Raw genomic sequence first — 13,649 nt, 5'->3', positions numbered from 1 at the left:
AATTTCCGTCCATGTGCTCCAGCCAGTTTTCTTATAGCCTTGTTGCATGCCAGCTCTAATTTCCGTCCATGTGCTCCAGCCAGTTTTTTTATAGCCTTGTTGCATGCCAGCTTTAATTTCTGTCCATGTGCTCCAGCCAGTTTTCTTATAGCCTTGTTGCATGCCAGCTCTAATTTCCGTCCATGTGCTCCAGCCAGTTTTCTTATAGCCTTGTTGCATGCCAGCTCTAATTTCCGTCCATGTGCTCCAGCCAGTTTTCTTATAGCCTTGTTGCATGCCAGCTCTAATTTCCGTCCATGTGCTCCAGCCAGTTTTCTTATAGCCTTGTTGCATGCCAGCTCTAATTTCCGTCCATGTGCTCCAGCCAGTTTTTTTATAGCCTTGTTGCATGCCAGCTTTAATTTCTGTCCATGTGCTCCAGCCAGTTTTCTTATAGCCTTGTTGCATGCCAGCTCTAATTTCCGTCCATGTGCTCCAGCCAGTTTTCTTATAGCCTTGTTGCATGCCAGCTCTAATTTCCGTCCATGTGCTCCAGCCAGTTTTCTTATAGCCTTGTTGCATGCCAGCTCTAATTTCCGTCCATGTGCTCCAGCCAGTTTTCTTATAGCCTTGTTGCATGCCAGCTCTAATTTCCGTCCATGTGCTCCAGCCAGTTTTTTTATAGCCTTGTTGCATGCCAGCTTTAATTTCTGTCCATGTGCTCCAGCCAGTTTTCTTATAGCCTTGTTGCATGCCAGCTCTAATTTCCGTCCATGTGCTCCAGCCAGTTTTCTTATAGCCTTGTTGCATGCCAGCTCTAATTTCCGTCCATGTGCTCCAGCCAGTTTTCTTATAGCCTTGTTGCATGCCAGCTCTAATTTCCGTCCATGTGCTCCAGCCAGTTTTCTTATAGCCTTGTTGCATGCCAGCTCTAATTTCCGTCCATGTGCTCCAGCCAGTTTTCTTATAGCCTTGTTGCATGCCAGCTCTAATTTCCGTCCATGTGCTCCAGCCAGTTTTTTTATAGCCTTGTTGCATGCCAGCTTTAATTTCTGTCCATGTGCTCCAGCCAGTTTTCTTATAGCCTTGTTGCATGCCAGCTCTAATTTCCGTCCATGTGCTCCAGCCAGTTTTCTTATAGCCTTGTTGCATGCCAGCTCTAATTTCCGTCCATGTGCTCCAGCCAGTTTTCTTATAGCCTTGTTGCATGCCAGCTCTAATTTCCGTCCATGTGCTCCAGCCAGTTTTCTTATAGCCTTGTTGCATGCCAGCTCTAATTTCCGTCCATGTGCTCCAGCCAGTTTTTTTATAGCCTTGTTGCATGCCAGCTTTAATTTCTGTCCATGTGCTCCAGCCAGTTTTCTTATAGCCTTGTTGCATGCCAGCTCTAATTTCCGTCCATGTGCTCCAGCCAGTTTTCTTATAGCCTTGTTGCATGCCAGCTCTAATTTCCGTCCATGTGCTCCAGCCAGTTTTCTTATAGCCTTGTTGCATGCCAGCTCTAATTTCCGTCCATGTGCTCCAGCCAGTTTTCTTATAGCCTTGTTACATGCCAGCTCTAATTTCCGTCCATGTGCTCCAGCCAGTTTTTTTATAGCCTTGTTGCATGCCAGCTTTAATTTCTGTCCATGTGCTCCAGCCAGTTTTCTTATAGCCTTGTTGCATGCCAGCTCTAATTTCCGTCCATGTGCTCCAGCCAGTTTTCTTATAGCCTTGTTGCATGCCAGCTCTAATTTCCGTCCATGTGCTCCAGCCAGTTTTCTTATAGCCTTGTTGCATGCCAGCTCTAATTTCCGTCCATGTGCTCCAGCCAGTTTTCTTATAGCCTTGTTGCATGCCAGCTCTAATTTCCGTCCATGTGCTCCAGCCAGTTTTCTTATAGCCTTGTTGCATGCCAGCTCTAATTTCCGTCCATGTGCTCCAGCCAGTTTTTTTATAGCCTTGTTGCATGCCAGCTTTAATTTCTGTCCATGTGCTCCAGCCAAATGTCAGTGCCGATCGCGTCTATCTTCATCCGTATTTTATTCGTGATGTCATCCTTTAACTACTGCCAAAACCTCTTCCATTTTTTTGCTTTGAAGACAAAACTTTATAATTAATTAATGAAAATACTAGCGTTCCGATGAAATTAGCTGCTTGGTCTGTGTCAGTGGTTCGGCGTTTTTTGGCACTCGAGAATACTGCACAGTGTAGAAAAGAGCACAACCCATAATCTGTCATAACAAGATATCGAAAACTAAATTAGAATAAAGATCACCTTGGAAGAACCTGTTACAAATTGCCGTGATAAGGCCATCATCAGAACAGGAGACAGAGAGGAGAAATCGATGCATCGCACTTTTCTACCAATCTACCGAAATCGAAGGTAGAGTAATCACGGTACTCATGACATCTATGGAATGAAATAACGAAAACATCAGTGCTAATCTTCCACGAGAACCGAGCGCTATAAATGAGCTAGGAAATGGCGAAACAATAACATGCAGTGTTGCCATCAAAAGCCATTCTCTGGCGCAAACTGCGATGACATCAAGGCATTTTTTTCTTTATTATTTTGTTTTTTGCGCGATGATACCTGAAGCCAGGCTACACCACGTTATTCACATCCAATCGATGATTACAATGTACTTCTGAGCTTTGACGTCAAGGGATTTAATCGAGTGGGAAGGATATTTTAAATCCAATTTTCCAAGCAGTAAATGCGTTTTTTTTCTCTCAATCAAACATCAGTTGATCACTATCAAGCCTTTCTTCCGCTATTTTTCTCACTGTCTGTTTACAGAATTTTTTTGTCTGACCAGGTGCTGCCATTAACGCATCCGTCGAAGGCTCTGCAGCCTGGGTCTCCGTGCGACCCCTGAGGCCCGCTTTTACGTATCGCTGCCAGGTTCGGGCCGAAAACGACGTCGGCATAGGCGACCCCAGCGAGCATCTGGAAGTCAAAGCAGGAATCGAAGGTAGCTCTATTTATTTTTCTGCATGAAGTACACGTTAAATTGGCAAAATAAAACTGGAATATTTCTACACATCCTTTGTGCGCGTCACACCATTTGCTGCTCCTTATGTCAGTCTGACGGACTTCAACTCCGGCTTGCTTGAAAACCAACAAATAAAAATTGCGATGGAATTTCTGCACACGAAACACACAGGTTTTATTTTTTTCTGACACTTACGTTTTGTAGAATTATATGCTATATTTACCGTTCTCGTTTCGAAAATTTTAAGTATAATATTTACTCCCCGACCTGATATGCAATTTTCGTTAAAATGTGCATGCGGCGGTGAATGCATTCTTTACCCATGAAAGTGTCTATTCCGAGTTTATATGTTGGTATTTATTGGTCGTCCAAGTTGTCCTTGAAAGTTTCGAATAATGAGGCTTCCTTCATTTGACGCCCCCGTGCATCCCTGAACCTTCTCCGCTCATTCCTTTCGTCGATTCGCTTCTGCCTTTTTCGAGCTTTCACTGCTGCTAAAGGAGCTGATTTTTGCTTCGGCATCTAGTGAGATCGACCAATGCTGTCCCGTGTGGCTGGCTACTGATCGCGCTTCCGCCGAACGCTGTGAGCACGTAGAAACGTCTTGGAAATTTATCTTTGCTCTTTGGTCCCTCGCCTTGCCTCCAGGCCATGTTCCCTATACTCTTTTTTTAACTTCTCTTCCTTCAATTCAATTATATTTTATTGCGCCACACGAAAGAGGCTAAGAGCTGCGAGACCGAACAATGCATAGAGGAGCCATATGCCGTTTTATATATTTCTTTCAAAACTTCTAATCGCAGTATTCATTTTCCTCCTGAAATCCTCTTGGAATCCACTCAGTCACCCCATGTTTCGCACATAAAATTTCCAAGCGAAAATGAATTTCTTTTTTTTTTGTGTGTACTTCAATCTACATAATGAACAATATAATTTACCAATAAAGCTCAGTAGTACTTGGGAGCGGGCTGTGTGTGTTTTGTTTGTTTATAACCATGCAGCGCCAGAGGTCGTCGGAATAATGAGCTAAAGTATTTAAATACCTGTACCTAAAAAGCGTTGACTCACAATGGAGGAGAAGAACTAGGAAACTAACTAGTAAGTATGCTAGTAACAAGGACGGAGAAATAAAGAGCATTAAGCAACAGGTGAAAAACACAGAAGGTAAAAATTGGATAAATTCGATGGAAAAGAAACAGAGTGTGGAATTATACCGAAAGGGAAAAATGCAGATCAGGAAGGAAGATTTCTTTGATAACTCAAGAGGCAGTGCCCTACTTTTTGAAGCTAGATCAGGGTGCCTTAGAACACGCAGCTACAAAACGAAATTTAACAATGAAGATGACGCGTGTGCTGTATGTGGAAACTCCAGTGAAACAATTGACCATATTATACTCGAATGCAATGGTATCTATCCGGAAGTTGGTTCAGGCGCAATCACTGTTCCTGAAGCTTTGGGCTTTAGAGATAACAGTGGCCGGGTGAATAAACCGGCGGTGGAAACTAGCAAAAAACGACTGGAAGATTGGTGGCTTAAAAGCAGAGAAGTGACATAATGTTAGTAATGTAGGAACAAAATTTAATAAATAGAATGGTGGTTTAGTTAACCATTCTAAATCAATAATTAAGATATAGAGAGAAAAATGAGCATGATAGCTACTGCTACCATCCCGTTTCAAAGGGGACGCTCCTATATTCCATTCCATCCCATTCATCCAACCCGCGCTGCTATCTACATATTGTTTTGTAAACTCTCCTACATTTGTTTTCATTGAAATAAATAACGCGCTATGTCCCCCGTTGCGTGGAGGATCTACTGAGCTGTGCTTATTTGATCCGCGATTCCATGGCGCAACGGTCAATGACTCAATGCCATTGCAAAAATGCAGACCGTGCTTTAACGTCGATTTAGCACCGGAAGCCGGCTTTAGTTCAGGATTAATTTCGTTGGGCATCCCAGCCGAATGTGTCGAACTGCCGAACGCCGCTATAATGAGACGTGCAGCACAGGATAAATACATAAGATTCTGGACGAGCACCTTCATCCGAACTCGCCAATAACTGGCACATGATACTTCGCGCCGTGTTTAAGGACGTTACGCCATGTCTATGACAACAGTCTTCTTCCTCTGTCCCGTCTTGCCTGCAGTCCCAGGTGGCCCACCCCTTGAAGTGAAAGCCGCCGCCGTTGACTCTCAAACCATCCGAGTCACCTGGAAGGTAAGCGCTGAGGCATACGCCACAAAAGAACAAAGCGGGACGTGTGGGGCACATCAGGTTCGCCCGTTCAGGGATTCGTATGTAACCAGCTGTAAGAACTGAAGTTCATGTCTTCGCTACTACGATACGGTGCAATGAACATAGTAAATGAAATACTAATAGCTGGGCACTAAGAAGAGCATAACAACTGGACAAATATAACAGGTACGGAGAAGAAAGCGAATGCCCAAAATGGTGTGCCGCTAACTTCCACGAAGCTACGGAATGATTGAAAACCACTGCCTATCTGCTTCTATTTCCTATTGGTAGGTTTGAGCATTAAGCTCTAAGCGTAATGTCTGGAGAGGGAGTCCTGATGGCACTCGGGATATTTGTTCTTAACGATTGAATGTTTCCCTAATACACAGCGTCTATCTCGAAACCGCACAGTTGGAAAGAACATCACCTTAGTTTGGACACCACAGTGGAGGCAAAACATTGCTGTATTGTATTTTATTGACAACACTTCCGGGAAACAGGCGATGAACGTATTTTGTCGTTTGCGACATACTCTTGTTTTCTAATACGCTGCGTGTCATAAGCCAGAAAAATTATGAATAACTGTGAGGGCAAAATTCAGCAGAGATAGGACGAAGCGCCGAAAAGCTAGATGCGTAATGATGGCATCGCTGCCTATACCTAAGGCAAGTAGCGACGTGGCTTATTGAATAGACAAGCCACGTCATTTTACAAAAGAAAGCAGGCAAACATAAAGGCTATAAACACCGAATACGTGAGCGCCAAAATCCATTTCAATCTAGTGCTCAAAATAAAAAAAAAATAGGAACATGAGTGTGAACATGAAATTTCAGAAAGAGCGGCAGTGCGAATCCCCAAAATATTATTTAAAAAAATAAAGCGCATAAAAAGTTCGTTCATTTGCTACATTTCATCAACTGAGTTTCATTTAATTTCTTTTTGCCCAGAAAACATCATAGATGGGTCCCAAGGCTAAAAGCTGTTATGACAGCTTGATGAAGCCGTGGAACCCTATCGCTTGGCAGATGGCGGTACAACAACTAATAGCCAACAGCAAAGCAGAAGCAAAAAAAATGGCATTTGAGAGCAATAATCGAAGTAAAGAGTACAAACAACAGTAAAAAAGAAATGAAATGGTATAACACTGCATACAGAAATAATCACAACGACCAACAGTTTGACAGTTGAAAATATTTACAATGTATGAGAAAATTTACAACGTATATGACAACTATAAAATGGTGTAAATTATCCGGAGCACAATTCTCATCAATATACAAAAGGTAGCTACGAAGCCACGCATAACAATACAAAAGCCTGCTCCATGCTAAGGAAAAGAGATCGGACATCACTTAATGTGGGCATTTGTGCCATTTGGTATATTTACTTAGGATATATGGCAAATTGTACTGCAATATCTGAAATTTATAATTGCTGTGGTACCTTAGAATAAAACATGATCCGGTTGATTAAGTACTGCGTGGTCCTGGTTTGATAGTGAACGTGCAATGGCTGTTAGAAATTTGTTGAAGTCGTCGGGGGGGGGGGAAATAAAATGAGCGTAAGATTTGAAAATGATACCCGTAGTGAAGTTTTATAATGTTGTACTTTTTTAATGCAGTCTGTGTTAAATAAAACTAATCTATACATGCCACGTTTCTAGCAATCCTTTTCCGCAGGCAATGTAGTTTGGTGATAACTTTCGTAGTAGTCGCCTCTACTAGGCTACACTAACTTATGTGAGACAGGAAGAGCGCGTTGTGTATTTGTAATTGAACTTTTCTTGGCAACAAATCGCGGAATCGGGTAAGTGCTCCAGTTACAGATGACAGTTTGCTGTAAAGACTCGTGACATGCTGACCACAGCTAAGTTACTCAAAAAATATGACACCAAGAATTTTATGCTGTCTTAGTATCTGAATATCTCAATTTGCTTAATGAAGCGATTTGTTAAGTTGACGGTTTATTCTTGGCTCGCAAAAGTTTTGCTTTGGTTTTTTGTGGATTAATCTTCAGTGCTTTCTTATTGAACCAACTATGTAGTTTATCTAGTAAATTATTTTTATTAAATTTGTTCATTAGCCTCCAAACCGGACAGTAGGAGAGTGCTATCATCTGCGTGTAAGTGGCATTGTTGTCTATGTTAACAATATCATTTACGTAAAAGGTAAACAGTAGTCGACCTAACACGCTTCCTTGGGTGACGCCACTTGACATTGTTACGAAAGACCAGTGTTGATTATGTACATAAACCGATTGTTTCCTGCCGTGCAAAGAGAGGTGTACCACGGATACCGTAAGCGGACAACTTGGAAGCTAATATTCTATTATCAAGGCAGCAAAATGCCTTGCTGAAATCAATAGAGACCCAAGGCGAAGATAGTATTTTCCAAATTACACAGTATTATTTCTTTGATTGTTAATAACGCTGTTTCAGTAGATCCTTCCTTCCTGAAACCAAACTGACACTCAGTAATTGTATTTCGTGTATCGAAAAATGTGACAGGCTAGTTAAGATGTAATCCTTTAGCGGAAAGAAGTATGATTGATTTGGGTCTCTATTTCTAGACTTCATTCACGTTACCGCCTTTGAAATGTACAGCGATCCTGAGTTTCTTCATTTCATCTGGAAATACACCGGACACCAGGATTAAGTCAAATATATGCGCAAGAACTGGGGCAATATGGATTCCAGAACATATTTGACAGGTTTAATTTGCATATCGTTTATATCTAAGGCTTAGCTATTTTTAAGTTCTTAAAAGTTACGTATACTTCACGCTCCTCAGGTGGCTCAAGAATACAGCTATTGAGGGAGTGGTCTATCGATCCGTCGGCTGCGTTTACCACTGAAGGAACTCGCCCTTGTGAGCTAATTTTTGCAAAATGGTTATGGAGATAATCAACGATCTCTTTTTTATGAAATTCACAGTTCTGAAAATTCCATTTTACAGAGGAGGAACTGTTTCTTCCCCGAGCTAAGACACCATTTACCACTTTCCAGATGGCATCTGGACATTTGGTCATCACGTCAGCGAAGGGTGTATTGTAGTATGCGGTCTTAGCCTGCTTAAGCTCACGATTTAATTTATTTCCAATTTTTTTAAAGGCACTGAGACCCCTAGTTAGGCGAATATTTAGAAAGATATGATAAAGATTGTTTTTTTCTCGTATTTCACGAACAAGAAAGGGAGCTACCCAAGGCTTCCTGCTATTCCTAGATTTTTTCGTGCTCCTGAATGGAAAGTGTTTCCGGTACACATACTCAAATGTTGTCATGAATTCTATATAGGCGATGTTCGGATCGGTCATTCGGAAGAGGAAGGACCAATCATATGCACACACTTCAGACTTGAATGATTCTAGACGGTCATCAGATATTCATTGTACTACTTACGGTTCACATCTGACATTTGTTTCTGATTTTTGTTTCCGATAGGACATGCAACCGGACAGTGATCGCTCACATCCGAAACTAGGGTACCAGCACGCTTCACATTCGCTTCAATATTTGTTATTAACAAGTCAAGCCAAAAGGAAGTAGATACCGTTACACGCGTAGGCTGTCGTAATGACGTTAACAACTGAGTGTTTTGTTTATGTTTTTAGCACTGAGGTTCTCTTGAGTTAATGCGCCCGGTTTAAAATGCTAGGTAGACTGCTTGATTTTAAATATACTGTTGCGCATTGCTTACTTTCAGGGAAGGGGGGGGGGGGGGGGGGCAAAATTGCTTCACGAAATATGCACAGACTGCTTTTGGGCTGCTTTTTTTTTTGTACCTAAGGGTTCTTGTTTTCGCTTTCTGTAGCAATTTGACATACTAAATAAGCTTAGCTCTAAACAGTAGAGTGTTGTATCGAAACTGGACATGTTCGCCAGTTTCATGTTAGCACTGAAACCCTGTAACCACTAACACTTTCTTCTGTAATTCCTCACTCCATATTTGCCCTGTTGACCGTAATCGATATGCAGTAATTAAAAAGCTTTGCAGCACTTCCCGAGAGTAAGACTGATTTTTCGATGACATTCCACGTGGCCTCGTCGCTGGATGGGTGACAGCCCCCGGAGCGTGAGCTGTGGCATGGCGAGCTCAAAGGCTACTACGTGGGCTACCGCCTTGATCAACCGGGCGACCCCTACCTATACAAGACGCTCCAGCTGGACCAACAGCAACAACCGGGGTCGGCTGAGCCAGTGCGCACAGAGGTTCTCTTGTCCCCGCTGCGCAAGTTCTCGCCCTACGTGGTGCTCGTGCAAGCGTTCAACGCCGCCGGACCTGGGCCTCGCTCCGACGAAGTGGCCGTCTCCACGCTGGACGATGGTGAGTTATACACCCCCTCTCGGAATGCAGCAGTCGCTTCTTGCCCATAAAAATTCGCACCAACATTGAAAAGTGGGGCATCAGAAGTGTCCAGCTTCCTTTCGGTAACCTTTTCGTTACACAAAACACTTTGGTATGTGCTACCCTACGATGCTAGTGGTTTGGTTAGGGTCTCTTTTTTTCTTCTCATGGCATTACAGTTATCAAATGTAGACTTCATTCGGCAGTGTGTCAAGCAGTAGGCAGCATCAATGCACTTGGGATATTCGCAATTTCAAATTTATGTGGCAGTTTGAAGCTTAATGTCTCCGTTACCCTCTATTTGCTGAATTTCCCAAGATTTGACCGTCTGCTGTCGAAACTGGTACAAGAAAAAAATAATGAGGTAAATTAACGAGCGGCGAAATTAACGCAGCACTGCCTAAAATATTGCTTAGTTTTCCAAAGTATCTCGTGCGCCACTTGACTGCACTGAAGTTTGAAGTTTGAAGTTTATTTTCATTTCAAAAAGAAATGAGGGACCCGAGACAAAAAGTGAACGTTAATTCACTTGACGGCGCTCGGGCAGTGTGGCATGCCTTGAAAACAGCCGAATTGTGATAAACTTTATGTTGAGATCGAGATATCTTTGAGCCCCTTCATCGGACTACTTAATTATTGCGAAATTGGTTTAAATCTGCAATAAAGTTAAGGAAATGATTGGGCCCTGCTTCGTTTGTCTTTACAAAGGAAGCCAGCAGTCAGTGATGTATGCCTCGTTTTCTTCGGCTTCAGTAGTGTTGTGTTCTTCCTTATGCACACCTTCTGCCCTTTAGTTCACATCGTGCTGTGTGATCTTGCTTTTTTTGTAGATCGTGCTTTTAAGCCTTGCATATATTTCAAAATAACTGCGAATTAACAGGAATGCACGTGGTATGCCAGCGCAATACCGGACCAGCACATATTGCATCGCGTTATTACCCATTTCGGCATTCAGTTCCCAGCCAGGCCCCGCAAGAAGTGCAGTGCGCGCCACTGAGTTCGGAGTCAATCCGGGTGACGTGGCAGCCTCCGCCCAAGAGTGCCATCCACGGCTACCTGCAGGGTTACCGGATCTGGTACGCTCAGCTGCCGGCCTCTAGGGGTGAGTGCTGCTTCATGCGCTATACGCACGTCACTCGTCTCCTCCCCAGTCAAATTTTCATATGATTATTTCCATGATTTCATGTTTTTCATATGATTTTATGGACAGCATGTAGCGCGTGAGAAGATATATATTATTTTATCTACGCATATAAAAATTGTGCACACTGTATGATCTTATGGTAATTTCAAGGAAATCCTATGCAGGAGATATAAAAAACATGAATTTCCGCATATTGTTCATGTCAGATGAACTTCATACTTGCATATTTCGATGTGATCGGCTCCTATGGAAATCTTCAACAAGGTAGCCTCCCTAAAGAGAGCGCGGCCTCTTCCTATCGCAGAGCGCGGCCGCGAGGAGAAAGCCGTGACAGGCCAGGAGACGACGCTTGTGGACCTGCGCAAGTACACGAACTACTTCATACAGGTGGCCGCCTTCACTCAGCGGGGCCTGGGCGCTGAGAGTGAGCCGGTATTCTGCCGAACGCTGGAGGACGGTGAGCTGGCACTCCTGGAGAATTGAAGTTGGCGTCAAGTGGTACATCTTCTTGAAAATAAACCAGTCATAAAACGAAGGACAGAAAAGAGACGAGGCGCACGCAAAAACTGGAGTCGTTGTGTGAGCCCCGTCTCTTCTCTGTCTTTCGCCTTTTGAGTACTTTGTTTTTCAATCTAACTTGAGCAGCAAACGTAAAGCTAAAATTACGGGCATCTTGTCAACTACGAACCATGTTTTCTTTTTTCTTAGCTACCAAGTGTTTAGGGGATGTAAATTTGTTGAAGTCGACTATACTGCATAATCCTACTCAAAAAATAAATTGAATAAGTGAAAAGCAACTGAAGTTGCTCCTTGTCCTCACGCGGCAGTACTCTTGCCATAAGGAATACAAATATCCGTGATCTTTAGTCCAAAACCGTTTTGTTTGTTTTTTCGGTGACACCGATATCAGCTAAGAAGACTCCAGCTGAATACAACACAGGTTTTCACCCGTGTTACTTGGGAAGGTAAAATTCTAGGATTAGTTGAGTAGTGAGCCCCTTACCGAAGTATAAATCCCATTGCCTGTAACATTTTTCTTCTCTTAAACAGCCGTATACCGTTAATGGTCAGTAGTTCATTTTCTGAAACACCTGGTTGTGCTCGAAAATAAATATTGAAAGTTACACGCCGAAAAAAGGTAAATACGAAGAGTATCAAAAACACGAGTTGTGCGGTAACGTTTTTTTACTCCTCATTTAGCGCAGTTCGATACTAATCATTTCATAACCGCTATATTTCTAAGAGCACTAGCTCTGTCATAATTTTCACGAATTATGTCTAGATTTTACTTGGGTTGTGTGACAAAGAAACTAATTTTTTACCTAAAACTATAATAGTCTGGTTTAACTTCCATCACAAGCTGCTTCCATAGTGGTGTTGCTCGACACTTACTTGCACGTAGTACTAGAATATGATTTTTATCGGAAAAACATCATCGTACGCATCCAATTTATGCTGTGCTGAATCATGCTTCAAGATAGCCTGAGTGCACAGTCACGTACCTTATAGGTAGGTATGCTATTGTGCATATTAGAATAATACTTTTTTTGGTGAAGAGCATATTTTCATTGAGTACTACTGCACTTCGTTCAGCAATAAAATCAAAGTAAGGCAGTTTGAGAATGAGTGCGTTCCTCATATTCGCCCGCAGGCATTCAAACATCCAAAGTGACAGAGGGATACGAAGTATACTACCGGACTAGCGCTAACCTTTCTAGTATTCTGTTCTTCTTGTGTGTCTTCTGTATCAGTTCCGGATGCTCCTGAGGACGTCAAAGTGCTGATAGTTTCTGCTACTTCGCTTCTGGTGGTGTGGAAACCACCCGTTCACCGCAACGGCCTTATTACCATGTACTCCATTTACGCCAAGACACTGGACAAACAGGTCAGCCGAATGAGGTTACGGCTTAGTTCACTGCTGAAATTCTGGCCGCTGAAACGCTGCCGTCTTACTGGGCTGCTCTTTCCAGAATGCGACGGTAAAACTAGTGCCTACGAGCAAACTGGAGTACAACCTTACCCTGGTTCCTCGAAACACCAGGGTGGAAGTCTGGGTCACGGCGTCTTCGCGAGTTGGCGAGGGTCCGCCCAGCAAGATTGTTGCTCAGACTACTAGCGATCAAGGTATGCTGCCACGAATGACTGTCTCTTAGACAAATGTGCACTGTGCAGGCGTTGTATTATATAGGACTGCATCATCTTTATCTCTATAGATCACTCTGAGCAGTGCTCACCGTGATGAGAAGTACGTAGTGGTGAACACTTCACAGTGAAACTTTGCATTTAATGAATCCCATAATTCGATATACCCTACATATGGATACTTGCGTGTGTATGACTATGTATTCACACCATTGTCTCTCCCCACCCCCTCTTTCATGTAATGTTTCTGAAGGGAGCTTTAAGAGAACAATAAATGGAGATGGTGATATGGACAGCATGTGGAACGTATGGATTGGAAAATGGTTATTGAACCGCACATATGAAAATAAGCAGACTCTGTGTGACCATATGGAAGTAATATGACAACTAAATTGACTGGGTATGAAGCTCATAAGAAGAAGATATGGAAAATCTGGGGATTTGTTTCTTTTTTTATCATATATCAGACTCCGTATTTTCATAATAGCATGTGATCGGCTCATATGAACATTTTTAACAGCATAGGTTGCTATTCCTTTACAGAAATAATGTTGGCTGGAGTAATAATTTCCATCGCTGCTTATCTTTTCTTCAGAATTTGGTGGGATGGGATATATTACACGTCTATATTAGCGGCGACACACAAGCAACACGGTTTGACATGGCCTAAGAAAGCATAGTAACTTGAGCTTTGATTCCTCGCAGTGCCTGCCCGTATTGTGGACTTTGACGAGGTCGTCCAGGTGGCGCCGGCCGAGGATGTGCATCTCAGCTGTCGATTCCTGGGAACAGCACCTGTGCACTGGGAGTGGAAGCACGGGTAGG

The 13,649-nt window shown here is 42.8% G+C and overlaps 1 protein-coding gene across 1 annotated transcript in view; it reads left to right on the top strand.

Annotated features, from left to right (window-relative positions):
* The window catches only part of LOC146187335 (cell adhesion molecule Dscam1-like), a 668,136-nt gene that overhangs the window by 342,761 nt on the left and 311,726 nt on the right, over positions 1-13,649 (top strand). Inside the window, exons 22-29 of the mRNA XM_084607643.1 lie at positions 2,781-2,936; positions 5,107-5,177; positions 9,256-9,517; positions 10,494-10,640; positions 10,987-11,139; positions 12,434-12,567; positions 12,653-12,806; positions 13,530-13,644. Coding sequence (XP_084463769.1) covers positions 2,781-2,936; positions 5,107-5,177; positions 9,256-9,517; positions 10,494-10,640; positions 10,987-11,139; positions 12,434-12,567; positions 12,653-12,806; positions 13,530-13,644 — 1,192 coding nt within the window. The remainder of the gene's footprint in view (positions 1-2,780; positions 2,937-5,106; positions 5,178-9,255; positions 9,518-10,493; positions 10,641-10,986; positions 11,140-12,433; positions 12,568-12,652; positions 12,807-13,529; positions 13,645-13,649) is intronic.

The sequence above is a fragment of the Amblyomma maculatum genome, chromosome 6 (genome assembly GCF_055883805.1).
Source record: "Amblyomma maculatum isolate TAMU_Amacu chromosome 6, ASM5588380v1, whole genome shotgun sequence".
Classification (NCBI taxonomy): Eukaryota; Metazoa; Arthropoda; class Arachnida; order Ixodida; family Ixodidae; genus Amblyomma; species Amblyomma maculatum.
Note: the sequence above shows the minus strand (reverse complement) of the source record. Positions and strands in the feature narration are given on the sequence as shown.